Raw genomic sequence first — 27,247 nt, 5'->3', positions numbered from 1 at the left:
TGTTAGTCGCACTTTGATTAGGCTATAAATGGAGAAGGGAAAGAGGTTGCATTTGTCATGTGTGAGACAAATGTGGACCCCAACAATAAGGATATAAGGTAACATTTTTGAAAGTGCTTAAGTCACCTTTTCAATGATGACTTAGGAGCCTAAATCTGATTGATTTTACAATCAGATTTAGACTCCTGTAGGCCTAACTCACTCTAGAAAATGAGACTTAGGAACCTTAACCATTCATTTAGCACTAGTATTTACAATTTTTATTTTTATATGTCCTTTTGCCAGAACTTTGCCTGAAGCACCTGTAGAATTGTAAATGTATTGCAGTATCTGTTTGATTGTGTATGTATTGTGGTCTGATTATTTTCTTTTAACGGTACCCAAACACCCACAATTTCCAGTGCCATGAGCTGGAACTGCAGATCCTTAGTTCAATGATAACTGAATTATTTAACTAACAAAAAAATAACCTATAGAGTTATCACAGTGCTGCTGCTCTGCTGTGGTCAAGCCTGGTTGTGTTCAGTCTCTATCTCTGACTTTCTTGTCTGAGAGTGGGAGTCTGTGGCACTCCTAGTGTCCCGCGGGATGTGTAGCACATTTTTTCAGTTTTGTGTCAGTTTTACAGCCCGAACGAACTGCATATTTGTGGCTAACTATCCAGGGGGTCAGGTTGCTCTAGTAGTTCATTGGTACATCGAGCGTGAGTATGAAACGTCTAATGAGAGAACCTTTCCCTAATGCAGTACCTGAAGTTAAAGAATTTTGAGGAAGAAGTCAGAGCCCACCGTGACCTGGATGGGTTCCTGGCCAGAGCTATCATCATACTGGATGAGACAGCAACCTCCTTGGATGATGTCCTTCGAGAGATGCTGAAACACTTCGCTGAAGATTCTGACAACACCGAGCCAAGCTGCAACTTTGACAAAATAATGAGCACTTTATTCACCGATTCGGGAGCCCCCAGAGAAGGGAATGGTAACTACCTCTTCATTTATTGTAGCTGTGGAGTTTCTATCTGAGCTGCATGTTTTGACTCTTATGAACAACATCTAAATTGCTTTGTACCGTTTTCATTATGGCTTATGAGTCTCAATATTCACTGCTCGTTCCCCGTGACCACATGCTCATATGTTGTGTGTCATGCCGTTGGTAACATTTAGATCTGAGTCGCTTATTAATGTGGTAGCTGAGTTATCCCATGTTGTGTCTGTCTGAATTGTTAAAAGATACATTTTATACTTAAACTAGAATATTGACTTTGAGTCTAGGTTAAGTCATATTGGTTCAGTCTGAAGGGATGGGTCATCAGCAGCATTAAAGTGCTCTTTGTTTTTCATTACCCTTTGGTTTGGAATATTTCTCTTTCAGTAAGAGCTTGTTTGTTTGTGGTGTTTGTTAGAGTCCCTTCGGGACTGGTACCGCTTGCTCCCAGAAACACTCAGCTTTGCCATGGGAATCTCTCTAAGCCTAAAATCACCCAACTTGACACCTGCTTGTGAATTTCTCTCTGACTCTGCTGAAATCCTGCATGGTTGCAAATATCTAACCAGTTGAGGAGACCTGGACAGAACTTCCTTTGTGGCCATTTAACGTTGTTTCTCAGTCAAATGAAAACAAGGAGTCTGGAACATATGTAGCTCTGCAGTTTCTCTTCATTTGCAAATTTTACACCATTAATTTGGGCTTGAATAGGGACTGGGAGTGGCTGGCTCACTACAAAAGCAATTTCCCCTCTCTTGGTATTGACACCTCATCATCAGTTATTGGGAGTGGACCACATCCACCCTGACTGAATTGGCCCTGTCAACACTGGCTCTCCACTTGTGAGGTAACTCCCTTCTCTTCATGTGCCAGTATATTTATGCCTGCATCTGTAATTTTCACTGCATGCATCTAAAGAAGTGGGGTTTTTTACCCATGAAAGCTTATGCCCAAATAAATCAATTAGTCTTTAAGGTGCCACCGGACTTCTTGTTGATTTTTGTGGCTACAGACTAACATGGCTACCCCTCTGAGACTTGACAATCAAATGAAAGTGACAGGAGGCAGTTCCTCTTCTCCAGAAATTCAGTGAGATGCCGTGGGAGCAACACCAGCTGGCCTACAGCATAAGACACTGGAGCCAGTGATCAAATCGTACTCAACCATGTGACAGTACATGGCACCAGCACCCGGCCCTCCAGTCCATTACCCATGCAACACTAGCTGAACAAAGAGGCATTGATTGCAAGCATCCATGTGCATTTTAGAAACTCTTCATTGAGAATAAAATATTTACGTGAATATACAAATGTGCGTTACTTAAAATACAGGAGTCCCACCTTTAATTTAATTAACAAATTTGACAAGACTCCTGAGTGAATAGCACATATGTTCCTGCTTTGGTTATTCCGTGCTAAGCATTCATTCGTTCATATGGGCATATATTGATAGCTATATGCAATACAGATTTTCTGCCTCTTTTCAATGGCAATTGAGCATAAAGTTATAAATTGTTCCACAGAACAAGCAATGGGAATAAAATAGTCCAACCAAAGGATAAGATTTCATCTTTTGATAATTGGATTCGGCCTAACCTTTTTTTTCTCTTATGTAAGAGAGGCCTTATAGCCTGACTCTGTCAGCTCTGTTACGAAGAGAAGAACATTGCCACTCAAGGCTGTAAAATGTCTTTTAAGGACAGTATTTGAAAACATCAGGTTGCGTGTTTCTATCTTTTATCCTTTTCTCCTGTGCATCAATCCAATCAGCAGATAAGTGAATCAAAGTGCAGTATTCATGCCAGCGCTTTGACAGTGTTTTCCATCAGAACTCTGCATGAGTCTGGTTTGATGAAGCTGCAATTCTGCAGAGTTACAATTTCCAGTACGTTTCTAAGTGTCTCTTTTTTTTCCACCCCCTCTAGTTCACCTCCTATCCGATACAATTCAGGGGGTCACAGCAACTGTCACAGGGGTTCAATATCAACAGTCCTGGCTCTGTATCATGTAAGTATATCAGACTATTGGGAACCCTTCCTGGGCTTCTCAGAACTAGAAACATTTTTTTTCTGTACAAAACAATATGTATTGCACTTTATAAATGAGAATTTATTTCCTTCTGCTCATGGGCACATAATAATAATACATTGCACTACCTTCCATCCAAGGGTCTTGAATTGCTTTTTCAAACACTAATGAATTAAACTTCTTAGCACTGATCTGATGTGCTGTGAATGTTCCCCATTTTACAGATGGGGAAACGGAGACAGATAGTTTAGGTAATTAACAAAAGTTGCACAATATTTTTTACCATTCTGTATGATATTAGATAAAATATTGCTGGAATACTGTGTCCAGTTGTGGTATGCACACTTTTTTAAAAGGATATTCAGAAATTGGATAGGTTCATGGTCTGGAAAACATTAGTTACAATGAGACAGTTGAGCAGCTCAATCTGTTTATTATATCTAAGATGATTAAGAGACAGTTCGATCACTGTCTGCCCGCTACCTACCGAGAGGGAAGAGCTCCTACACCAAAGGGCTCTTTAATCTATCAGGCAAAGGTATACTGGGACCAGCGCCTGGAAACTGAAGTGAGATGCACGTATTTAACAATGAGGGTAATGAAATATTGAAACAGACTATCAGGGGATGTGGTAAACTCCATCACTTGGCATCTTTAATTTAGGACTCGGTGTTTCTGTGAAAGATATATTTTAGTTCAGCCGCAAGTTGTTGGGCTGGCTGAAATCACTGGATGAAATTCTGTGGTCTGTGTTATGCAGGAAGTCAGACCTAGATGATCACGCTGGTCCTTTCTGGCATTAAAAAAAAATCTATTCATCTAGAAGTCATTGACCGATCTGGGAAATGAGCTCCGATCTTCTGACTTTATCCTCTGCATTATCACGCGCTCATGTTTCTTTCAAACATAGTTTTAGAAAAGATGTAATAATGTCATCAGGAATTATATGTGCGTATCAAGAGGAGAATATATATGTCCCTGATTAGTCTGATAGATTGCTGAAGAGTGACTGAGAGTCTCGTCATGAGATGTCTTCTGTTTCAAACTGAAGTGGATATTGTGGTGGCCTTGAGGATTTCCATTCCTCTCATAATACTTGTCCTCAACTCTGGACCCTGCCACTACATCCATGCTGTGATGTTTGTTCTGGACTCATAAATCTATCAGAGCTTTGGTTTGGTTGGGGTTTTTGCATGTTGTGTAACAGAGAGTGCTACAGAGAATGACTCTTCAGAGATCATTAAATATATTACATATTATACAGCTTTCTGGTGTTAATTTGTTGTATGAAATTAAGAGCAAGTTACTTGTAGCATTGTCCTACGTAAGTATATGCACTGTTATTTACTGATCAGTCTACAAGTCGAACATGTGTATAGAACCCCACATTTAGGCAGATGGGTATTTGATGCATCATTGTTTTACTCTAGTAAGCTGGTAAGTGCTACTGATTCAGTATTGTTGAAGCTGTGTCTCAGCCAGGGTTAATCAGGCTATGTCCTGGGAACTCTGGAGGGGTGAAAGTTAATTGTGAGATTGTAATGCAATGCATGCTCAGCCTGTTACAACCTGTAGACTGGAATAATGCTCACGGCCCCTCCAATCCGCCAGTACGAGTGGTTTGGATCACTAGATCTACATATGTGCAACAGTGACTGAACATGTTGAGAAGACTAATGATATGTTTACTTACCTGTTGGGGAAAGGACTTACTGTCTTTAGGCAGAATTTTTCAAGGCTTACCTTAACCACATCTTAGTGGAAGGGTTTTCTCCTTTGAGCCATCGTTTGGTGATGCATTTCCTTGTTGCTGGTTACTTGGTAGGTTTTGGAGAATAGGTAGTTTATCATCACAGCACATGCTGAGTGATTTTTATATATGTGGCCACTATGTTCAGATCTGTTTCAGAAGACGGCTTGGTAACCTGCTTGCCAACATCCCTTTCAGCGGAGGGTAAAGCCTGATATAAATCCATTATTAATTAACATGATTGATTTTAGTTTAGAATTCTCTCCCTAGCGGTGTGCACAGTTTGCAGGATGTCTGTCAAGAAATCGTCACTTTTGGCACCTCGAAATTCTGGTAAACCCTAAGAAAGCTCTTCTCTTCTTTACCTACTTTTGTCACATCACACACTCACTCCCTGAGTTGAAGCTGTCTTTATTTGCTGAGTTATCTGCAAAAATAGGCACCTGCATGCTGTGATCCTGGGGACCATACAAGTACCTAGATTGTAAACTCTCCATTTGTACAGTGCCTGGCCGAATGAGGCCCTTGTCAGTGACTAGGGCTCCTACCCCCTATGGCAATACAAACGATAAATAATCATCATACTGTCAAGACAGTAAATTAGATTATAAACTCTTTTGGGAGAGAGACCTTGTTTTTTATGTCTATAAAATGTCATGTACACTACAGGACTGCATAAATAATATAGTTACTGTACTGCTATTGAGAGCTGCATAGGGAATGGTAACATGTCCTTTAGAAAGGTCTGTTTTTCTGAATGTTTGCGGTTCATTTCCAAACAGAGCATGGTTTGCCGTACTTTTTCCAAGTTTCAAGTCTGAGGGTTGATATAGAGGCATCAGTGCTTTTAATGTGTTTGATCTATAAAGTGTGCATATGGTATTGATTTCAATAAGGAAGCTGGAAGAGCTATTCCTTCCCTCCTACCTCAATAGAAGTTCCATCAATATGTGTGGAACAGTATCTGATATCAAAAGTAGGGATAATAAACATAAACAAACTAGGGAAATGCAACCTAGAGGGAGCTACTATAAGGTGGGTGCATAACGGGTTGGAAAATCATTCCCAGAGAGTAGTTATCAGGTTCACAGTCAACCAGTTCTTGGTTTGGTTCTGTTCAATATCTTCATCAATGATTTAGATAAATCGATGATTTAGCAGTGGTTCTCAACCACGGGTCACGAGCAGGCTTCAGGGGGTCCACCAAGCAGGTTTTGTTCAATATCTTCATTAATGATCTGGAGGACGGCATGGACTGCACTCTCAGCAAGTTTGCAGATTACACTAAACTGGGAGGAGTGGTAGATACGCTGGAGGGTAGGGATAGGATACAGAGGGACCTAGACAAATTAGAGGACTGGGCCAAAAGAAACCTGATGAGGTTCAACAAGGACAAGTGCAGAGTCCTGCACTTAGGATGGAAGAATCCCATGCACTGCTACAGACTAGGGGCCAAATGGCTAGGAAGCAGTTCTGCAGAAAAGGACCTAGGGGTTACAGTGGACGAGAAGCTGGATATGTGTCGACAGTGTGCCCTTGTTGCCAAGAAGGCTAATGGCATTTTAGGCTGTATAAGTAGAGGTATTGCCAGCAGATCGAGGGACATGATCATTCTCCTCTATTCGACATTGGTGAGGCCTCATCTGGAGTACTGTGTCCAGTTTTGGGCCCCACACTACAAGAAGGATGTGGAAAAATTGGAAAGAGTCCAGCGGAGGGCAACAAAAATGATTAGGGGGCTGGAGCACATGACCTATGAGGAGAGGCTGAGGGAACTGGGATTGTTTAGTGTCATAGGTCTTCTCCCCCACTTGGAGCTGTTGGGTTCCAAGATGGGGACCTGCATGGACTCCTCTAAACTAAAATCCTAGTTTAGATCTGGTTTTCGCTGCCACCAGTCAGGTTAAAGTGTCTGACACACTGCCTGTCCCCCAAGCTTCCCCTGGGGAACCCAGATTCTCAAACCCCTTGAATCTCACCAGAGAGAGAGAAACAGCCAGTTCCCCTCCCCCCCCCCCTTCCCTCTCTCCAGCCTGCTCCGGAGAGATTACACACCGAGTCAAATCCTTGACTCAACACAAAGGGAAACAACCCATTTCCTCCCTCCCCTCTCCTAATGCTTAGGAGAGATACCTGATTCAAACTCCTTGAATCAACCAAAGAGGGATTTACTTCCCCCTCCCCTTCCCTTGAAAATGCAAACAAGAGAAGAATCAATCAAGTCCTAAAAAGAAAAGATTTTATTAAAGAAAGAAAAAAGTACACTCTCTCTGTATTACCAGGATGCAAAAATACACAGAGTCTAACCTATAAACCTGGAGAGGCTCCCCCCCCCCTTTCTCAGAATAATCAAAGTAACAGCAAACAGAAATAAAGATATTTCTCCAGCAAACACACAATTGCAAATATAGAAAGCAACTCAAAAGACTAATCCGCCTTTTTAACTAATACTCACTATACTGGATAGTAGGAAATACTCCAGGAGAACTTGGAGACATGTCTGGCCTCTCTTAGATCCAAAGAGAGCACACAGAGCAAACAAGGAACACAGACAAAGGCTTCCCTCCACAGAGATTTGAAATTATTCTGTCCCTTGATTGGTCCTCTGGTCAGCTGTTTTTCAGGTTACTGAGCTTGTTAACCCTTTCCAGGTAAAAGAGACCTTAACCCTGATCTGTTTGTTTATGACATTTAGTCTGCAGAAGAGAAGGATGAGGGGGGATTTGATAGCTGCTTTCAACTACCTGAAAGGGGGTTCCAAAGAGGATGGATCTAGACTGTGGTGGCAGATGACAGAATAAGGAGTAATGGTCTCAAGTTGCAGTGGGGGAGCTTTAGGTTGGATATTAGGAAAACCTTTTTCACTAGGAGGGTGGTGAAGCACTGGAATGGGTTCCCTAGGGAGGTGATGGAATCTCCTTCCTTAGAGGTTTTTAAGGCCCCACTTGACAAAGCCCTGGCTGGGATGATTTAGTTGAGAATTGGTCCTCGTTTGAGCAGGGGGTTGGATTAGATGACCTCCTGAGGTCCCTTCCAACCCTGATATTCTATGATTCTGTGACCAGTGTTAAACTTGCTGGGGCCCAGAGCAGAAAGCCGAAGTCCCACTGCATGAGGCTGAAGCCCGGGGCCCTGAGCACCGTCACCTGTGGGCTGAAGCAGAAGCCTGAGCAACTTAGCTTCACAGGCCGTGGGCAGTTGCCCTGCTTGCTACCCCTTAATGCTGGCCCTGGCTTTTATATGCAGAAAACCCGTTATTGTGGCACAGATGGGCGATGGAATTTTTATAGCCTGTTTGTGGGGCCTCAGAAAAAGTTTGAGAAGCCTTGGCATAATGAGTAAACATATGAAGTTTGTGGACGCTACCAATCTGGGAGGGGTTGCTTTGGAGGATAGGGTTATCATTCAGATTGATCTGGACAAACTGAAGAAAATAGGATGAAATTCAATAAGGACAAATGCAAAGTACCGTAAAAGCTCTTTTATCTGGTACTGCACCAACTGGCATTTCTGATCTGCACTGAAAGTCCAGTTTATAGTGCAGTTGGTGCAGGGCTGGCAGGGGGTGAGGCATAGGAGCTACGGGGCGTGCTCTGGGAGGGAGTTTGGATCCAGGAGGGGGATTGGGGCAGGGGGTTGGGGCACAGGAAGGGCTCGGAGTGCCAGATGGCAGGGAGTGCTCACCTCCAGCAGCTCCTTGTAAGCACCTCCCCATCTCTGCTTTTGCTGTTCAAGGCACGGCCAGGCGGCTCTGCAGGCACGCTGCCTCCATCCCAGAGCGCTCCCAGCTCCGTGGCTCCCAGCTCATTGGCCAGAAACCGCGGCCAATGGGAGCTGCAGGGCACGGCACCTGCAGACCAAGGCTGCAAGACACAAGAAGTAATTCTTCTGCTCTACTATGTGCTGATTAGACCTCCGCTGGAGTATTGCATCTAGTTCTGAGCGCCATGTTTCAGGAAAGATGTGGACAGATTGGAGAAAGTCCAGAGAAGAGCAACAAAAATGATAAAGGTCTAGAAAACATGACCTATGAGGGAAGATGGAAAATAATGGGTTTGTTTAGTCTGGAAAAGAGAAGACTGAGAGGACATGGTAACCATTTTCAAGTACAGGTTGTTACAAGAAAGGGGGAGTAAAATTGTTCTCTTTTTTACCTCTGAGGATAGGACAAGAAGCAATGGCCGTAAATTGCAGCCAGGGCAAGTTAGGTTGGATTTAGGAAAAAACTTTCTGTCAGGGTGGTTAAAGAGTGGAATAAATTGCTTAGAGAGGTTGTGGAATCTCTGTATAACCTGCTCTTAAAAATCTCCAATGATGAACACCTGTCAGGGATGGTTTAGGTAATACTTAGTCCTGCCTCAATGAAAGGGACTAGGCTAGATGATGACCTCTCGAGGTCCCTTCTAGTCCTATGATTCAATCTTCCAATCTACTAGCAGTTTTTAGGTGGCCTTTCTGGGAGTGCTTGCGCCCAGTTTTGTGCTATCTGTAGGCCTTGCGGGAGCCCTAGGCATAACTGACAGTGTGAACCAAAGGCTGTGAACCAGAATAGGCCTGGCCTTGGCAAAATAATACACTAGGTATTGGCTACCCATGTAAGCACATTCCTGACATGGGAGGATGGTACAGGAACCACCTACCCAGAGTTCTCAAGGAACTATGTGAGCACGTTCTCAAGAGATGGTGCAGGAACACACTGATCCCTCGTAAGATAAGAATGGGATGATAGGACAATGGATAATAACATTTTGCTTGAACTAACAGGCGCATGGATAAGGGTGGTGACAAACATCATTTGGAGTGTCCCACAGAACTTGTTTGTATCAGTGAATAGAAGAAGTCATAGGAGGGGCATCTTTGTTCGGCCTAGGGGACAAGATCCTGGTGTACTGACTGAGTGGGTACTTAGTCAAGGGCATACACGTGTTAGCATACCTGTAGCTCCTATGAGGCGCTAGTACTGTGCTTTGTTGACAGTAAACCTGGCCACATGCCTTCGCCTCTGAACCGAGCCTGTGGTTTTTCCTATGAATAACATCAAGGTCTGCTGAATTAATGTGCTGCACTGTCTGCTAGAGCCGCTGATGTCGGAGCTCCAAGAGCAGCAACACTGCCAGCAGTAATAACCCTGCACATTGGAAAAAATAACCCCAACTATACATACAATATGATGGGGGCTAATTTAGCTACAACGAGTCAGGAAAAAGATCTTGGAGTCATTGTGGATAGTTCTCTGAAGATGTCCACGCAGTGTGCAGAGGCGGTCAAAAAAGCAAACAGGATGTTAGGAATAATTAAAAAGGGGATAGAGAACAAGACGGAGAATATAGTATTGCCCTTATATAAATCCATTGTACACCCACATCTCGAATACTGTGTACAGATGTGGTCTCCTCACCTCAAAAAAGATATTCTAGCACTAGAAAAGGTTCAGAAAAGGGCAACTAAAATGATTAGGGGTTTGGAGAGGGTCCCATACGAGGAAAGATTAAAGAGGCTAGGACTTTTCAGCTTGGAAAAGAGGAGACTAAGGGGGGATATGATAGAGGTATATAAAATCATGAGTGATGTTGAGAAAGTGGATAAGGAAAAGTTATTTACTTATTCCCATAATATGAGAACTAGGGGTCACCAAATGAAATTAATAGGCAGCAGGTTTAAAACAAATAAAAGGAAGTTCTTCTTCACGCAGTGCACAGTCAGCTTGTGGAACTCCTTACCTGAGGAGGTTGTGAAGGCTAGGACTATAACAATGTTTAAAAGGGAACTGGATAAATTCATGGTGGCTAAGTCCATAAATGGCTATTAGCCAGGATGGGTAAGAATGGTGTCCCTAGCCTCTGTTTGTCAGAGGATGGAGATGGATGGCAGGAGGAAGATCACTTGATCATTGCCTGTTAGGTTCACTCCCTCTGGGGCACCTGGCATTGGCCACTGTCGGTAGACAGATACTGGGCTAGATGGACCTTTGGTCTGACCCGGTACGGCCGTTCTTATGTTCTTATGTTCTAACCCTGCAGCATCAGCAAAAACTTTCCACTGCACTCACAACACTATCCTGTGGAAGCTTGTGTTGAATTCTATTCCCCCTCCCGTAAACAAGTGTCCGAAGATGAGTAAGCTTGCGAGGAGTGTCAGGAATAAGTACTCTAAAGAGGGACAGGAATCATGGCAGGAGGCTCATCTGCGGATGAGATGGGAAGGATAATAGAATCAATGAAGAATCAATTATTCTACTGGGAAACTTCGCCACAGGTTTTCTATGCTGAAAATTTTGTCCTGTAGATTTTAATTTCAATGCTGTTCTAGGACTGTATCTACCTAAAGCTGCTGTGCATGACCCAAACAAGTATTAAATACTTAGACCAAAGTTGAATTTTTTTTAATTGACCGAGTCTTCAGTGGGACTGTCTTCTTGAACATTTCAGACATTTTAATTCAGCCATGTTTTTAGTGTATGTGGGAAAAAAAATCTGTTTAATATGTTCTTTTAGTGGCAATAGAGTCTCTCTTTTTCCCATCCTGGCATCAATCAGCTTAGCTGAAGGTGTACTGTTGAAGGCTTTCAAAAAATAAATTCACTCCCAGTCTGTGGATAATCATGGAAAATTTCAGCCCAAGAATCCAACTTGTCAGAAGGCCGTGAGCAACTTGTCAGAAGGCCTGAGCTTTATAGTGAAAGGGTACAGTCCCGACATAAGCTTTACTATAGCAGGTGTCATCAAGCATCCGCTACAGTCACGTATGACATGCCTATTTGGACGTGTTCATAGAGCAAGTCACTTCATAAAGCACTGATCAAAGGCGAAATTGTGGTACAAATGTTCTGATTAATTTAATACATATGGTTTTATGGCATAAATTTATGCTTTCTCTTCTACAGAGGGCAACCCTAAGATTGAATAATAGTGTGTTTGAGTAATACTTATTTCCGTGGCAATCAGGATTTGAAAAAAATAAGCTTATAACCCAAAGGTGTATAGTGCTATTATCCACAGTTTTCCTTATTTCCTTCTCCTTTTGTGACTCTAATTAAAAGAGAGGGAGGAAGGTTCTGAGGGAAAGAAGTGGATGAGTTGTGTACTATAATTATATCTATTATTTTACTGTTATTTTTGCTGTAGCTAGTGTAGAAAAGCTTTTAATAGAGCTATATTTTTAGAGCATATGCCTTGCCTGAAGAAAAATTACAACTCACTTAACTTGAGTGGAAGATTTTGTCAGGGAGAATAATCTGTTTTTCCTGTAATATTAATAGGAAAATAACCTAAAATAAATCTTTTTGCCATTGTTCTTCTGCAGTGTGTCATTCCTCATCCTGACTCTGTTATCCTTTAAACTGACACTGCTGTCTTTCTTTCTTTTTTCCAAAACTGCATTTTTCTCATTGCTGGAGTGAGAGTAAGACTGAATGCGGTAGGCATTGTGCATAATGATATAAGTTTTTGTTAATTGTTTAAAACATCTAAAGCAAATGAAAGGATGGTGATTGGAGTAAGAATTTAAAAGCTTAACTAAGGAAAACATTCAAGATCTAATGTAAATCCCCCAAAATAAGAAAAGTGAAGTTAAAATGAACCCTCTTCTTGCTGTGCTTTGGTACAAAATGTTGCAGTTGAAAAATATTTGTAGATAATCTTTTTAATTCATATCTGCAAAAACTGACTGCACAAAATATTCCTAGCAGGAGAGGACACTTGGTCTACCTCGGCTGTGTGTGTTCTGGACTCTGCGGGAGTATGTCTTCTCTCTGCCTCTCCTCACCCCCTAATTCCTCTAATTCTAAGAGTGATGAAAATCAAACAAGCTAAAGCCAAAGTTATTCTGATTACCCAGACCTGATCAAAAGAACAGTAGCTCTCAGATCTACTGCAACTATCTGTCTCTCCCCACAATTCCAGATCTGTTGACCCAGCAGAGGTGTCGGAGTTGCCATCCGGACCCAGACTCTCTCCACTTGACAGCATGAGCCATAGGACTTTGAGAGATCTTGAACTGTCCTGTTCAGACAAGGTACAGGAGATTCTATTGAACTCTAGGAAGTATTCAACTTGCCTGTGTTACGATCATAAGTGGAAAAGGTTCTCTTTGTGAGTAATCAGCAATAACATTAAACCCAGCTTCAGCTCCTGTTCAGTCCATACCAGAGTACAAATGTAATTTGAAACCTCCATATTGTTAGTAAAAGTACATCTCGCAGCCTTCTCTTGTTCTTTGCTGCTTAGTCCAGCGAAAGACTCTGTTCAGCCACAATCTGAAAAAAGATTTTTTGAAAGGGTTAATGAACATCAACTCTCCGGTTAGAGAGCCCACATCTACGTGGAATCTTGGTCTCGTACTCATTCAGCTCATGAACGTTCCTTCGAACTCATGAAAGAATGTTCTCTGCTTCATCTGTCAATTAAAACAGCCTTTATTATAGCAACTGCAGCCACAGAAAAAGAGAGAGAGCTTCAGGGTCTCCTGGTGAGACCCCATTTTACAGTTGTTTGCAGAGATAAAGTTATCCTTTGTTTGAATCCAAAATTTCTCCCCAGAGTGTTAACAGAATTACGTCCTAACTAAACTTGCCAGTAGCTTTTCCATAGGCCTCACTCTCGCTCACAGAGAAAGCTAAGCTACCTACCCTGGGTGCTAATAGAGCTGTAGATTTCTATTTGAATGGGTGTATGAAATACAGGAGATACCCTGTGTGACACAACACAGTGGCATTCGAGTACTAGTTTTAATGTGGGTGCGGCCTCTCTGATGTATCAAGTTCATAGGCAGCTCTGGACTGGCTCTTTGCTCGCTGGTGGTTCACTATGTTGTGTCAGCAACTCTTGTCAAGCCTGACACACTCACTGCACCTTACACCATGTTGTCATAATCTGTACCTAAAAGGTGTCTCACAAAGTATCCTATGCAAACTGGTAACACGCTGGTGATGAATATTATTGCATGATGTATGAGTGGGTGTTGTATGGAGAATTATAAGTATGTGCTGGAAATACGTTCTTAAAAGGTGTTTTGTAGACAGGGCTTCAGTAACCTATTCCTAGACAAAGGAATGGTTCTGTCTGCTTGAATGCGTCTCCAGTGTAAGCTGAGCAAGGGGAGATAATGAAGGTATATTTACATAGAAGGTAAACAAAGCCATCAAACTAGTGAGTGAGGGAGATCACCACAAACTGCCATGATTGGGGGAGGAGACTACCCTGGCTCCAAGCAAGCTGAGCCCCCAGGAGGGCTTCCTGACTTTGAAAACAAAGATAAAACTTTAAGGATATGAGCAGAGAGGAAAAGCCATTTTTAGCATTCCTCACTTGAGGAGAAATGAAGCACTTTGAGCTCTGTATGTTGGGTCCTGGCTAAAGGACAGGCCAGCCAGGCTGGAAGAACGACTGTGGTGAGAAAAATGTCTTTGAACAAAAGGCTCTAGTTTGTCATGTTTTAGCTTTAGAAGCATATTTTTACTTCTGCTTGTTTGTGACCATTTCTGTCCTTATTCCCTATACTTGGTATCACTTAAATTATGTCCTTTTGCTAATAAACTTTTTACGTTGACCATAAACCAACTCAGGTCTTTGATTGAAGTGCGGGGTTTGTCAACCCCCCTGAAGTGAATTAGCTGCTTATTACCATCTCTTTAAAGGAGTAGCGAACTTGCTACGGTTTTGTGGGTGCTACAGTAAGAAGGGCTGAGCACTGCAAAGGAGGATGGTTTGGGGGGAGAACTGGGGCTGGAAGGGTTGTTGAGGTCCCCCTGGAAAGAGTAACTGGGTGGTGGAAGCCAGGGGGAGATCCATGTGTTATATAAGCTGGCTGTTGGTATCCGAGACCTGAATCAAAGCTGCACAGCGCACGGGCACTAGGGTAACAGAGGAAGTGGTGAGTAACCCCCTTACTGGTCTAGGTTGAACCCCAAAGCATGTCACCAGTATCCATGCATCTCTGGGACAGTTTAAAAGAGCTCTGTGCCCATTGCACTCTGTCTGGCCATCCGAAAGGGTGCATGCCATTTTGAACATCAACGTGAACAGGATGGCAAGATACTTTACAGACGGAGCAACTCAACAGTCCCTGAAGTACATTTCTTTTCCAGTTCAGATGACTTAGGATGCCGTTCTTCAGAGCAGGAGCTCTACCAGAGGTCAGTGAGCTAAACTGTACACTGACTCAGTCAAGGGTGGAATAATTCTTGTTAATTCGTCTATTTGCTGGAAGCTGGGAGTGGGTGACAATCACTTGATGATTTCCTGTTCTGTTCATTCCCTCTGGGACACCTGGAATTAGCTACTGTCGGAAGACAGGAGACTGGGCTAGATGGACCTTCGGTCTGACCCGGGATGGCCGTTCTTACATTCATTGAGTTTACTACGTACAGAAATCCACTGCACTGTTTCTCTGCCACTCGTTGCTTGCTTGAAATAGGCAATGGCTTGTGTTGCCTTCTAGTTTTTGTTAGAACAGAAGTCTTCAGTCAGTCTTCCCAGGTGGTGTGTCTGAGAATTCATGGATAGAGTGGTCTGTTAGAAATTAGACCTAGAAACCAGAGTAAATAAGAGATTTTGTCAAAATCTGGTTTTGTTTATTCTTGCTTCACTCTTGATTTGGAGGTGATTTGCTGGGGACTTAAGGCTGCAGGAGAGGCAGTCCCCAGCTGACAGATCCTGACTGATGTGATACAGTCTCATACTTCCATGCAGGTAGAAATCTGCATTTTGAGTTTCATCCATGAGCTTGAGACTTCTGAGCCAGAGGGGTTGAATTTTGGGACTGTGGTCATTGACAGCACCCTTCTGTCAAAAAGCCCTTCCAAAGATTGTCATCGGACTGAAAATAAAGGGGCTGATCTGGGGAAGACCTCTTTTACAATGTACTATAGTTCTAAACCAGATCTCATCCCTGAAATACATGAGTGTCTGTTTTTTCTGTCTCATAGGAGCCAGTTGATTTTGATAGTGAATTCAAAATATAGTGTAGTGGACCTTCTCCTAAAACCGGGGGTCAGGAATTAATCTAATCCCAGCTTTCATGAATCACTTGGCTTGTAAAAGGTGCCCTGCTTTAATGGGAGCTTTGGGAGGCATTGGGTCTCCTCAGGTCTCCCCTACATATTATCCCCCTCTATGTCTAGCTCCTCCATGCCCCTGAGGTTAAGGGATAGCTCGTGCTCTGTATCTGTGTAGGTTCAGATACTAATACTTACTTACTTCCCAGGACAGGGATGAGGCTTAATTATCCAATGCTTAAGAAAGAATTTGCCATGTAAGTTATTAATATAGCAGCAAGCAACAGCCTGCAGGTCTTTCCTTGCATCTCTGTCCTTGATGTTCTTGTTGGGATGATTCTTGAATAACCCCTATATTTTTATATGGGTTACTTAAATGGAATTCTTCATAGCATTTTTATTAACTTGAAGCAGTGTTGGCACCAAGCTATTCCTTAATTGCCAGGATACAGTTCCTATTTTTAAAAGGGCCGAGTTTGGAAAAGTCAGACTATGAGGAGGCAAATGTCAAGTCATGGAAGAGTCATTTCCTTTGATTGCATTTATAAGGCACATGAAGGATTTGTTTTGAAATTGTTCAGTTGATTTGATAAAGCTCTCATGACTAACGAAGCAAAGGAATAATCTCTCAGCAAGATGGGAGTGTAGCTTGATATTTGCTTATTCTAATATATTAATTATGTCATCGTAATGGTCCCTCTGGAGGAGCTAACTCACTCAAACTCCCAGGTAACATTTTAAAACATGATGCATGAGGCTATTTTGGATGCTGAGCAAAATTGCTGTACAAACAATAATAACTTTTAAGAGTAGTAAATAATTTTTCAGTTTTCATGTCTGTAATTAATCATAGCATGGGCTCCTGATGCATCTCTGCTTCATCACCGAACATAACTAGGCACGTGGATTGGATTTTGCACATTTTAAAAAAGTAATTATTAGTCTGGACTCCAAAGAATTTTTCTGTTACCGTCTTAAAGTTGCAATGAAAAATCCCTTTCATTACTACTTTAGATTTTAAAATAGCACATTTTCAAATCAGAGATGTTTAAAATATAGTAATTGGTGCAAAATTATGCCTAATAATAACACAGTGCATCATTTTTAATAATGAAATTCTTCTGCCATGTTTTTCCTTGACAGCTATCTGTTTTTCTGTAAAAAGAAAGGCTCCTTTAGAGGAATGATTACAGGACTTTATTCTATTAATGAAACCCTATGTATACAAGTGCCTTTGCCCTCATGCTTACAAGAGTAAGCTTTCTAAAGTTCTTAAACACCTATTTTTTCTGTATTAAAAAGCCTGCAGCCACCATAATCAGCCTTGCTTGTGTAGTTCTGGTTATTTCTTTGCACACAGGGATGTTGTGGAACTTTTCTCCGCCTTCAATTTACTTTTCCATTCAAGCTGTCAAGTCAAAACCTTCTTGTCCAATAATTTAACTCTCTAAAGATGAATTATTGGTGATTGAGGAGATGGTCCAATTTCTGTTGTGGCCAGTTCTTTCTTGCATTCTGTTTTGTAGACATTCTTTTTGATGGTGATAGGTAAGGATGGGATTTACTTTCACCTGGATAGCCCACCAGGAGAGGTTCAAGACTATGTCAAGAAGCAAGTCTGCGGGACTGAGTATTCTAGTACATTACCAGATATTCCTCTTGGCAAGGTGTCAATAAGTCCAAATGGACCATCCAAGTTGTCAAGAGGAATATCTGGTAATGTACTAGAATACTCAGTCCCGCAGACTTGCTTCTTGACATAGTCTTGAACCTCTCCTGGTGGGCTATCCAGGTGAAAGTAAATCCCATCCTTACCTATCAGAAGGTTTAAGACTTGATGTATCACACTTGGGGCATTGCTTTCTTAGATGTACCTGCAGTGCAAAAGAACCAAAATGTTGTTGTGCTACTGTAAGATAAGAAAAGGCTCGCTGGCTAGCTCTAATGAGCAATCAGGGTTCCATTTTTCTTACCGGTGAAAGTAATTAATTTCCTTTCTTGCCCTGATTGCTGGTTTTTATTTCTGATGAGTGTGTATGTCTTAAACATTAATAATTTTGTGTAAGAAATGTCTGTTATTGCTTAGATAAGATCTTGGGCTTAGGTCAGGTCTTCAGCTGGTGTGAATCTCTATAGCTTCACTGATGACAGTGGAGTTATGCCAGTTCATGCCAGCTAACCTCTTGTCTTGAACGCTGCTTTAAATGTAGCTTTTAAAAAAAGAAATATATTGGGCAGTGGTGCAGAAATGAGAACTGTAATTTAAAGAGCCTTTTATGAATATCGTGTTGTTAGAAAATATGGTATTATGGCATCTTTATAAATAAGACCTGGTATTTAAACACAGTTAATCATTTCATCTGGATCATTTTGTCATGACTGCATTTCAGCCCAGTCTTTTATTTTAGAGAGTCTTCACAATTCAAAAAATTGTAAAGTGTCAGTGAATGCTAGTGTTCATGTGAGGATATGTGCAGTGTTGCCCCAGCCATAGTATTAATCCAGGGAGCTCGGAGAAGGTTATAGCTGAAAGGTCTCTCTAGTGAAGCAGAGCAACAGATAGACTAGCTTTAGGGATCATGCTGCTTTTTCTTTTAGCATAAGACAGTGGTCCCCAAACTGTGAGATGTGCCCCCTAGGGGGGCATGGAGGAACATTCGGGGGGCGGGGCATGGCGAAACCCAGGCCAGCCCCTGAGAGGGGCAGGGAAGGAGTGCCACCCAGCCCCACTCTGCCACCAATTCTGCTCCGGCTCCTGGCCGCAGACCTGCCCCCAGCTGTGGCCCCGCCCTTGGCCCCTGACTCCCAGCCCAGCCACGACTCCGGCCACAGCCTCGGCCCGACTCTGGCCCTGTTCCCGGCCCTGGCTCCTGACTGTGGCTGGGGGAAAAGGGGGATGAGATAAAGAGTTTGGGGACCGCTGGCATAAGGGCTTGTCTACACACAGAAGTTCCACCTGTTTCAATAAGGTTAAACACTGATTTTGTTAAACTCCTGCCAAGACACTTGCATCATTTTAACATTTGTTTAGCTCAGGGGATGGCAAACTTTTTGGCCCAAGGGCCACATCTGGGTATGGAAATTGTATGGCGGGCCATGAATGCTCATGAAGTTGGGGGAGTGAGGGCTCTGGGGTGGGGCTGGGGATGAGGGGTTTGGGGGCAGGAGGGGGGCCAGGGGGTTGGGGCACAGAAGGAGGACAGTGGTGCAGGCTCAGGGCAGCACTTACCTCAAGCAGCTCCCACAAGCAGTGGCATGTCCCCCCTCCAGCTCCTACACAGAGGCACAGCCAGGCAGCTCTGTGCACTGCCCCGTCCGCAGACGCCACCCCTGCAGCTCCCATTGGCCGTGGTTCCCAGCCAATTGGAGCTGCAGGGGTGGTGCTTGGGGCAGGGGCTGTGTGTGGAGCCGCAAGCCCCAGACTGCGCTCCCCAACGGGAGCTCAAGGGCCAGATTCAAACGTCTAACAGGCTGAATGCGGCCCGTGGGCCGTGGTTTACCCACCCCTGGGTTAGCTTGTATCAGTAAACTTACCAACACAGGTTAAACCAATAGACAGGCTGAAACAGATTTTAAGTGCCCACACACATGACTTAAATAAATCAGTAGATAAAAATCACACCTTGAATTCAATGGTGCAGTTTTGGGTGTAGACTACTGCTTGTAAATTTCCTCCTAGGGCGCTGGAAGAAATCCCAAAAGAGTTCTATTGTTGCATGATATTTATGAAAGGTGAATGACTTGAAGTGCTAGACTCCAAAGTCCTTTAGCCACAAAACAGGTGTAGTATGGATAGTGACCATGCAGGCTTTCCCATTGCCCCACTGATATACTCAGTGTTTCCAAATCTCATAATCTGATCATAAGTCTCGTGATATCTGAGAATCTCATTTTTAGGTTTTCAGTTTTCATGGCTCCTGAAAAGAGCTGGACTCAAGTGGAGCCTAATGGCTAAAAGGCTGGAAAACAAAGAAAAATCCTCTTTATTTTTTTCAATAAAATCTTCTGACGCTGCAGGGAGGCTCAAACTTTTGAATGTCTTGGACTGGCTGTACTGATTACTTCTCCTTTGATTTGGAAGGTCCATCTTAGGAGTGTAAAGGTCTCACAACTAAATCAAAGTAGGGTCTTTTTGCTAAGAGAGCACATTGTGATGGTTAGATTTGTGGAGTGGTCATCTGTATTGAACTGAAGTAACCTATTCATTTCTAGTAGGTTTACTTAACTATCCTATTGCAATAACCTAGTCACTCCCCTCTGCTGCTGTATTTTAATGGGTTTCCTACAGGCAAAAGTCTTAATACTCGGTTAACTCTTAGAGCTATCCAATCAACTATTTTGGTTTCTAGCTCCAAAATCCACATGCAGTACAAGGAATTGTGTAACTAACTATGTAAATTGTTTTTTGTGCTAAGAAATTAAGATTGCAGCCCTTAATTGGAAAACTTTTCAACAACGAGACTATAATTTGCTGTTCATCAGCATGGTAGCCTTTTAGAACAGGCCTTGGTTAACTTTATTTTGCAAGTTCTCCCATTTTGACTTATTTTTATTCCTTAAAGGAATACTAGATAAGTTTTTAAAAAAAAAATGTAAATCTGAAAAGTTTCCAAAAACCATTTGGAATAAATCAGATAAAATTGAATATATTTTTAAAGAATCCATCAGTGAGTCATTGACTATGAACTAAGCATAAAATAACTCATTTGGATGAGTTATCGTAACATAGAGCAAATCCCATGGGCGTACATGGCACTATTCTGGCTTAGCACAAGGAAGTTATCTTGTTCTGGTTCAAGAAGCTATTGGCTTTTAACATGCATTCTGACTTGGCAGAACAGTGTCATTATTTCATTGCTGGGCATTGTCTTGTTTTTCACTGACAGTCCCACGAGGGAATTGTTGATGTCAGTCTGAGTGTCATTCCAGTGTCATGGCTCATGTTTAATGTGAGATTTTTCTTTTTGGTTCATATCATCTCCTTGCTTTTATTCCATCTTTTTCCATCAACCACTTCAGCTCTTTCATCAATTCACTGGCTTGTTGGCCCGGTATCCACAATGGTGTCCTGGCAGGAAGAAACTTCTATGTTACTGAAGGCTATTTTGTAAAGAGAATCTAACCAGTATCAACTGTTAATCCCAGTCCCTGACTCAATAGGCATGACCTCTTCTTCTAATCATATTACATCCATACAATGGTTACCATTTAGACAAAGTCAACAGTTACCCCACCCCAGTATATACCATAATTGTTCCCTATTCTAAGTCTACCATAATGTGTTTACTCTTGATATATGTTGACTTTTTGATGGTGACCACTGAAATTTTGTGTGTACATCAAACTTGTAAGCTTTGTACTGAAAAGTGAGAGCTGCAAGTGTGTATATATATATGAGGAAGAAGTTGAATGCAAGTATTTTGCCTGCAGTCAATGCCTACAATAATTTATTCAGCTAATGATGGTTAGGTTGCGTGGCAGTGGAAGATTGCTGGGTGTGTGTTTTGCCTGAAGAAAATTAAAACTTTCAAAAGGCTTGGAGCCATCAAGCTCTGCACGTTGTTGTCCGAGAAGCTGCATGATCTTACTATTGTTAATCATCTTTCTCCGACATATAGCCTCCTGTAGATTGGAATGCACAAATGTAGTATCATGTTTCAAATTAGGCTCTGATCTTGCATTGAGAAGCATATGCACCTGCGTAGAGCCCCAAGCATGCCTTAATGTAAGATCAGGGCATTGTATCGTAGGCAACTTGGAACAGCGATAGTGTTGTCTTAAGCATTTGTTCAGCACTTTGCCCAATTTGGCCATGATCCTGATTGAGGCCTTTGGCCACTGCCGGAATACAAATAATAACTTTCAGAACTCCAGGCGAATCTTCCTTTTTAAAGAACTGCGTTAATCACTGAGCTCAAAGGCTAAGGAATGAAAGTGTTGACTCAGTGAGCAAACGGAGCAGAATACAAGAGGGTAGATTTTTCCAACAGTGCATTAACTGTTCACCTCTCCGTTCATGCATGAGGTTTTACCAATTAATATGGGTGAAGGTAAGATGACCTAAGATGTTGGACAACTTGACAGATATCCTGTCAGTCCCAAAGCTCTAGAAAGTCCATGTGCTTACCCCAGCTATCTTGCTGAATTGAAACCCACAATTGACAACACAAAATGATTTGGGTACATTCAGGCTCACCCACCTCAGTGGCTCTAGATTAGATTAAGATTGATTTCAGTTTGCTGCTAATTGTTGAATTCACTTTTAACTCTGTTTTCATTTGGTCCCTGTTGGAAAGGTTTATAGTAGATTGTTACCAAATGTGTCCATTAGTAACTGTAACCTTCAGAAGCAGCAAAGAATCCTGTGGCACCTTATAGACTAACAGATGTTTTGCAGCATGGGCTTTCGTGGGTGAATGCCCATGCTGCAAAATGTCTGTTAGTCTATAAGGTGCCACAGGATTCTTTGCTGCTTTTACAGAACCAGACTAACACGGCTACCTCTCTGATACTTGTAACCTTCAAATAATTGCCACTCAAGAAAAGACTGCATATAAACAGATTGAAAAGTGTATGGATGCATGCACAGAACTTTGAATAAGTTTATTTCTATCCCAAGGGTATGTGTGGATTTTCTGTTATGAGTCTGATTCACGTAAAAAAGGGGAAGAAAGGGAATGTGACTAATACAGTATAAAGATGTGAAATCCTGCACCCTTCCATATATTCTATCTTGTGCAAATAATAAAAGGAATGTAACCATCCCTTGCATCAAAATAAGCATGTCTAACAATAGCCTGTCAGATTAGTTTGCATAAATCAAGTAACTTAATTATCATTGTCCATCAAAAACCTATTCACTAGTAAAATGCCCCATATGGATACACTTACAAGCTAACTTTTCAGACCTGTATGGAAGAATTATTAATTCAGCTCTGGTCTGCACATCCCCTTCTCTCCAATTTGTTCAGGGATTGCTATTGATATGTCATTTAAGTTGAAAATTAAGGTGATAAACTATGTTAAGAGAAAGGAAAAGAGAGACTGGACCAAAGTACTGAAGCCCTGTCCACATCCTTTAATTGCCAATCGTTAATTTGGCAAATATTCACCTGAAAAAAGCAATGATAACAAAAACAACAAGGAGTCAGGTGGCACCTTAAAGACTAACAGATTTATTTGGGCATAAGCTTTAGTGGGTAAAAAATCCACTTCTTCAGATGCATGGAGTGAAAATTACAGATGCAGGCATTATTATACAGACACATGAAGAGAAGGGAGTTACCTCACAAGTGGAGAACCAGTGTTGACAGGGCTAATTCGATCAGCGTGGATGTGGTTCACTCCCAATAATTGATGAGGAGCTGTCAATTCCAGGAGAGGAAAAGTTGCTTCTGTAATGAGCCAGCCACTCTCAGTTCCTATTGAAGCCCAAATTAATGGTGTTAAATTTGCAAATGAATTTTAGTTCTGCAGTTTCTCTTTGAAGTCTGTTTCTGAAGTTTTTTTGTTCAAGTATGGCTACTTTTAAATCTGTTATAGAACATCCAGGAAGATTGAGGTGTTCTCCTACTGGCTTTTGTATGTTAGTAATGATAATAACAGTAACATAATCTTGCTGATATTTATTACATTAAAAATAATGTAAACTCTCATGTTGCAAAATCAAGCACTGCAATTAGGATGGAGTATCAGGGTTGTGTGCTATTCACCCCAATAGTGAAATTATTATGCATTATCTGCCACTGTGTTTGTAAAGAACTGTAAAGTGTATTAGCAGAATAATTAGCTGTGGTTTTATTGGTAGTGTGATGGTGTTATCCGATGTCTGGCATAGACTTGGTGTGTGATGTTGGACAAGTCACCTTGCTTTGCCTCAGTTTCCCCCTGGTAAAATTGTGAGAATTATGGCTACCCGCCTTGCCAGCGTGTTGTGGTAGTTGAAATAAACAGCGAAGAGAAACTACTGCTCTTTTGTGATGCCCCCAAATGGCTTCCATGTTTTAATAAAAAATGTTTTGTTTTTAACATTAGAAATGTCAGGTTCTGGCTTTTCTTTATTGGAAGTCTTGTCAATCTTTGAAAGATCTAAGTGACTGCTTAATTCTTCAACAACTTTCCTCTCCTCTCTAATGGACCTGGGAGATTTCCAACTCAAGTTTCGTCACTGAGCAATGATGTCACCGTTTTGGTCCTCTGAAGGCTGTCTGACTTGTCCAGCAAAAAGAGGGAGGTCAGGACCTGATATTTGTAATGTATTTAAAAATAATCCAAACCAACCAAGCAGGGAGGGGAAAACCTCTTGAAAACAAAAACAAATATTGAGGCATCTGCTAAAGAAGGAATGAGAGAGAGAGAGGGAGAGAAGCAGTTTGTTTATTGGCTTTTATCCTTAAATTGTTTGCAACAGCACTTTGAGACCTCTGGATGAATGGATCTACGGAAGTGCAAAGTACTATCTGTTCATTATTCTTTATTAAGAATAAAGGGGGAGCCCTCTAGCTAGAACTCTGTGCAATACTGAAAATTTAGGGCAAGTTTCTTTATTGATTTACTGCTATTATATAACAGCTGGGACAGATGAAGCAAAGTAAGGCCCCAGCCCTTGCCAGCTACTCCGTGAGCAGGGCCCTGCTGTCACCGAGTGCCTTTTCCCACTGAGCAGCTCTCAGGATCAAGGCCTAGAAAGGAAGGAAAATCAGTGCCATTAAAATGCCATTTTTGTCTTTTTACAAACAACAATGTTTTAAGCCACCTGTTTTCACCCATGTGTATTGTATCATCGCTAGAACGGGAATATTTAAAACCTTCATTTGACGGAAGGGAGAGTGTCTCGTGTATTGTCAAACCTAAGCCATAATATTTCCATCTCACTTGACAGTTGCACTATAAAGTCTCTTCAGCGACGTCATGTTTGCATCAGCCGCCTGGAGAGGCCTCAGAACTGGGGGGAGAACTCCTGTGAAGTGAGATTTGTCATCTTGGTTCTTGCGCCTCCTAAAATGGTGAGTGTTTCTCCGTCATTCACTCTTGATGCCTCAGAATGCTTTTCTGATAGTTCTCTTGTGGAGCTCTACCAGGGTGCACGACCACCCATTTTCTAGATGCAGGAGGAAGAGAGCAGGACTGAGGTCACCACAGTGGGTTGTCTGCCAACATCTCCTTCTGACTCAGAAGCGAGCACAAGGTATAAAATTATGACAAATGACTTTCTGGTTCCCCAGGCTCCTGCAGTCTCATGATAGAGCAGAATGGCTTCCTATCTAGCATTGGAGCCGGAGCCTGGCATGGTCTGTAAGTCTGACTATGACTGATCTCGTATCATAGCTCTTGCCTCAATGTGTAGCCTATACCAATAGGTTATTTGCTAGGTAAAGCATGGGTATAAGTTAAGGCAGTAATGTAATGAGCCTGCAAGGCCTGTAAGACAATAGCTTAGCTAAACAAGGCCTAAGGTTCAAAAGCCCTAGCATAAGCAGCTAACCAAAAGTAACCCTAGATTGGCAATACTCAGAGCTCAGTGGTTCTTGAACCAAATTAGCACTATCCAAAAGAGCCACAGTCGTGTGAATTCTTTGTTTTATTTACTCTAATATTATAGATTCATATTTAAACAGCATGACAGGAAATCTATATTATTTGCACAGCAAATAAGTTAATAACTTACTGAGCAATTATTAGCTTGCATTAACATAGTAAAAGCATCCTGATTGGTTATTAACTTAGACTGGTTAATTGAATCACACAGAGTTTTAATATTATGGGCGGCAAAGAGCGACAGGAGACACTCAAGAGCCACTTGCAGCTTTTGCGCCCCGGTATCACTGCCCTAGATCACAACATAGAACGCTGTAATGACTAAACCGCAGACAGGTAACCACAAGATGCTAGGTTAGCCCAAGATGGTATATTTTAAGGTGGTAACCTCCGCTGATGTCTGGCCACCAGTGTGCCATGGTAACTAATTGACGTACGTGCTAATAAGTGTGAGGTAAAAGCTCTCTTAACCTATGGGAGAAGGGCATGCCAAGCTTAGGAGGGTGAGGAGATACAAGTAAGGAGAAGGGGAGGAAACCCCTCCTGAACATGCTTAGGCATAGGGGTGTCTGCGTAACACATTATAAAAGTGGTATCCAGGCCTGTGTGCCTTGGGAGATGCCAGGACGGTGAGTGGTGGTGATGAGGAAGTTGATGATAGTCATAGACTTTAAGGTCAGAAGGGACCATCATGATCGTCGAGTCTGACCTCCTGCACAACGCAGGCCACAGAATCTCACCCACCCACTCCTGTAATAACCCCCTGACCTATGTCTGAGCTATTGAAATCCTCAAATCATGGTTTAAAAACTTCAATGTGCAGAGAATCCTCCAGCAAGTGACCCGTTCCCCACGCTGCAGAGGAAGGCAAAAAAACCCCAAGGCCTCTGCCAATCTGCCCTGGAGGAAAATTCCTTCCCAACCCCAAATATGATGATCAGCTAAACCCTGAGCATGTGGTCAAGACTCACTAGCCAGACATCCAGGAAAGAATTCTCTGCAGTAACTCAGATCCCACCCCATCTAGCATCCCATCACAAGCCATTGCGTGTATTTACTGCTAATAGTCAAAGACCAATCTCATTATACCATCCCCTCCATAAGCTTATCAAGCTTAGTCTTGAAGCCAGATGTGTCTTTTTTTGCCTCCACTGCTCCCCTTGGAAGGCTGTTCCAGAACTTCACTCCTCTGATGGTTAGAAGCCTTCATCTAATTTTAAGTCTAAACTTCCTGATGGCCAGTTTATATCCATTTGTTCTTGTGTCCACATTGGTATTTAGCTTAAACAATTCCACCTTCTTTTGGTTAGGCTAAACAAGCCAAGCTCTTTCAGTCTCTTTTCATAAGACAGGTTTTCCATTCCTTGGATCATCCTAGTAGCCCTTCTCTGTAGCTGTTCCAGTTTGAATCCATCCTTCTTTAACATGGGAGACCAGAACTGCACACAGTATTCCAGATGAGGTCTCACCAGTGCCTTGTATAACGGTACTAACACCTCCCTTTCTCTACTGGAAGTACCTTGCCTGATACATTCCAAGACCACATTCGCTTTTTTCATGGCCATATCACATTGGTGGCTCATAGTCATCCTGTGATAGACCTCAGAGTATTGGTTGTTCTCCTCCTCTGTTACTTCCAGCTGATGAGTCCCCAACTTATAACAAAAATTCTTGTTATTAATCCCTAGGAGGAAGTTAATGACTAGCGCTTCAGGTTGTTCTGCAAGGGTAGCCTGAGTGTATGAGTGCACAGACACTCATTTGTTATGAGCTCTCTCTACCTGGTTGGGTTGGAGTGTGTGTAACTTTGCTAACTCTGTTAATAAGCCTGTTGCAGATACAGAAGGTTTTTCCTAAGTCTGAGTGCTGCAACCATGCATGTTGGAGTTCCCACTGAACGGTAATTTTAATAATACTGGCCCTGATCTTGGGATGAAGACCTACCAAACCTCACTG

General features: G+C 42.2%; 1 protein-coding gene across 7 annotated transcripts in view; it reads left to right on the top strand.

Annotated features, from left to right (window-relative positions):
- SLC4A11 (solute carrier family 4 member 11) overlaps window positions 1-27,247 on the top strand; it is a 256,975-nt gene that overhangs the window by 157,680 nt on the left and 72,048 nt on the right. For all 7 annotated transcript variants that reach the window (XM_045018780.1, XM_045018782.1, XM_045018779.1 and 4 more), the window contains 3 exons: window positions 747-978; window positions 2,909-2,990; window positions 24,636-24,759. In XM_045018780.1, coding sequence (XP_044874715.1) covers window positions 747-978; window positions 2,909-2,990; window positions 24,636-24,759 — 438 coding nt within the window. The remainder of the gene's footprint in view (window positions 1-746; window positions 979-2,908; window positions 2,991-24,635; window positions 24,760-27,247) is intronic.

Source organism: Mauremys mutica, chromosome 5 (assembly GCF_020497125.1).
Source record: "Mauremys mutica isolate MM-2020 ecotype Southern chromosome 5, ASM2049712v1, whole genome shotgun sequence".
In the NCBI taxonomy this organism is placed as follows: Eukaryota; Metazoa; Chordata; order Testudines; family Geoemydidae; genus Mauremys; species Mauremys mutica.
This window is presented reverse-complemented; position numbering and strand designations above follow the sequence as displayed.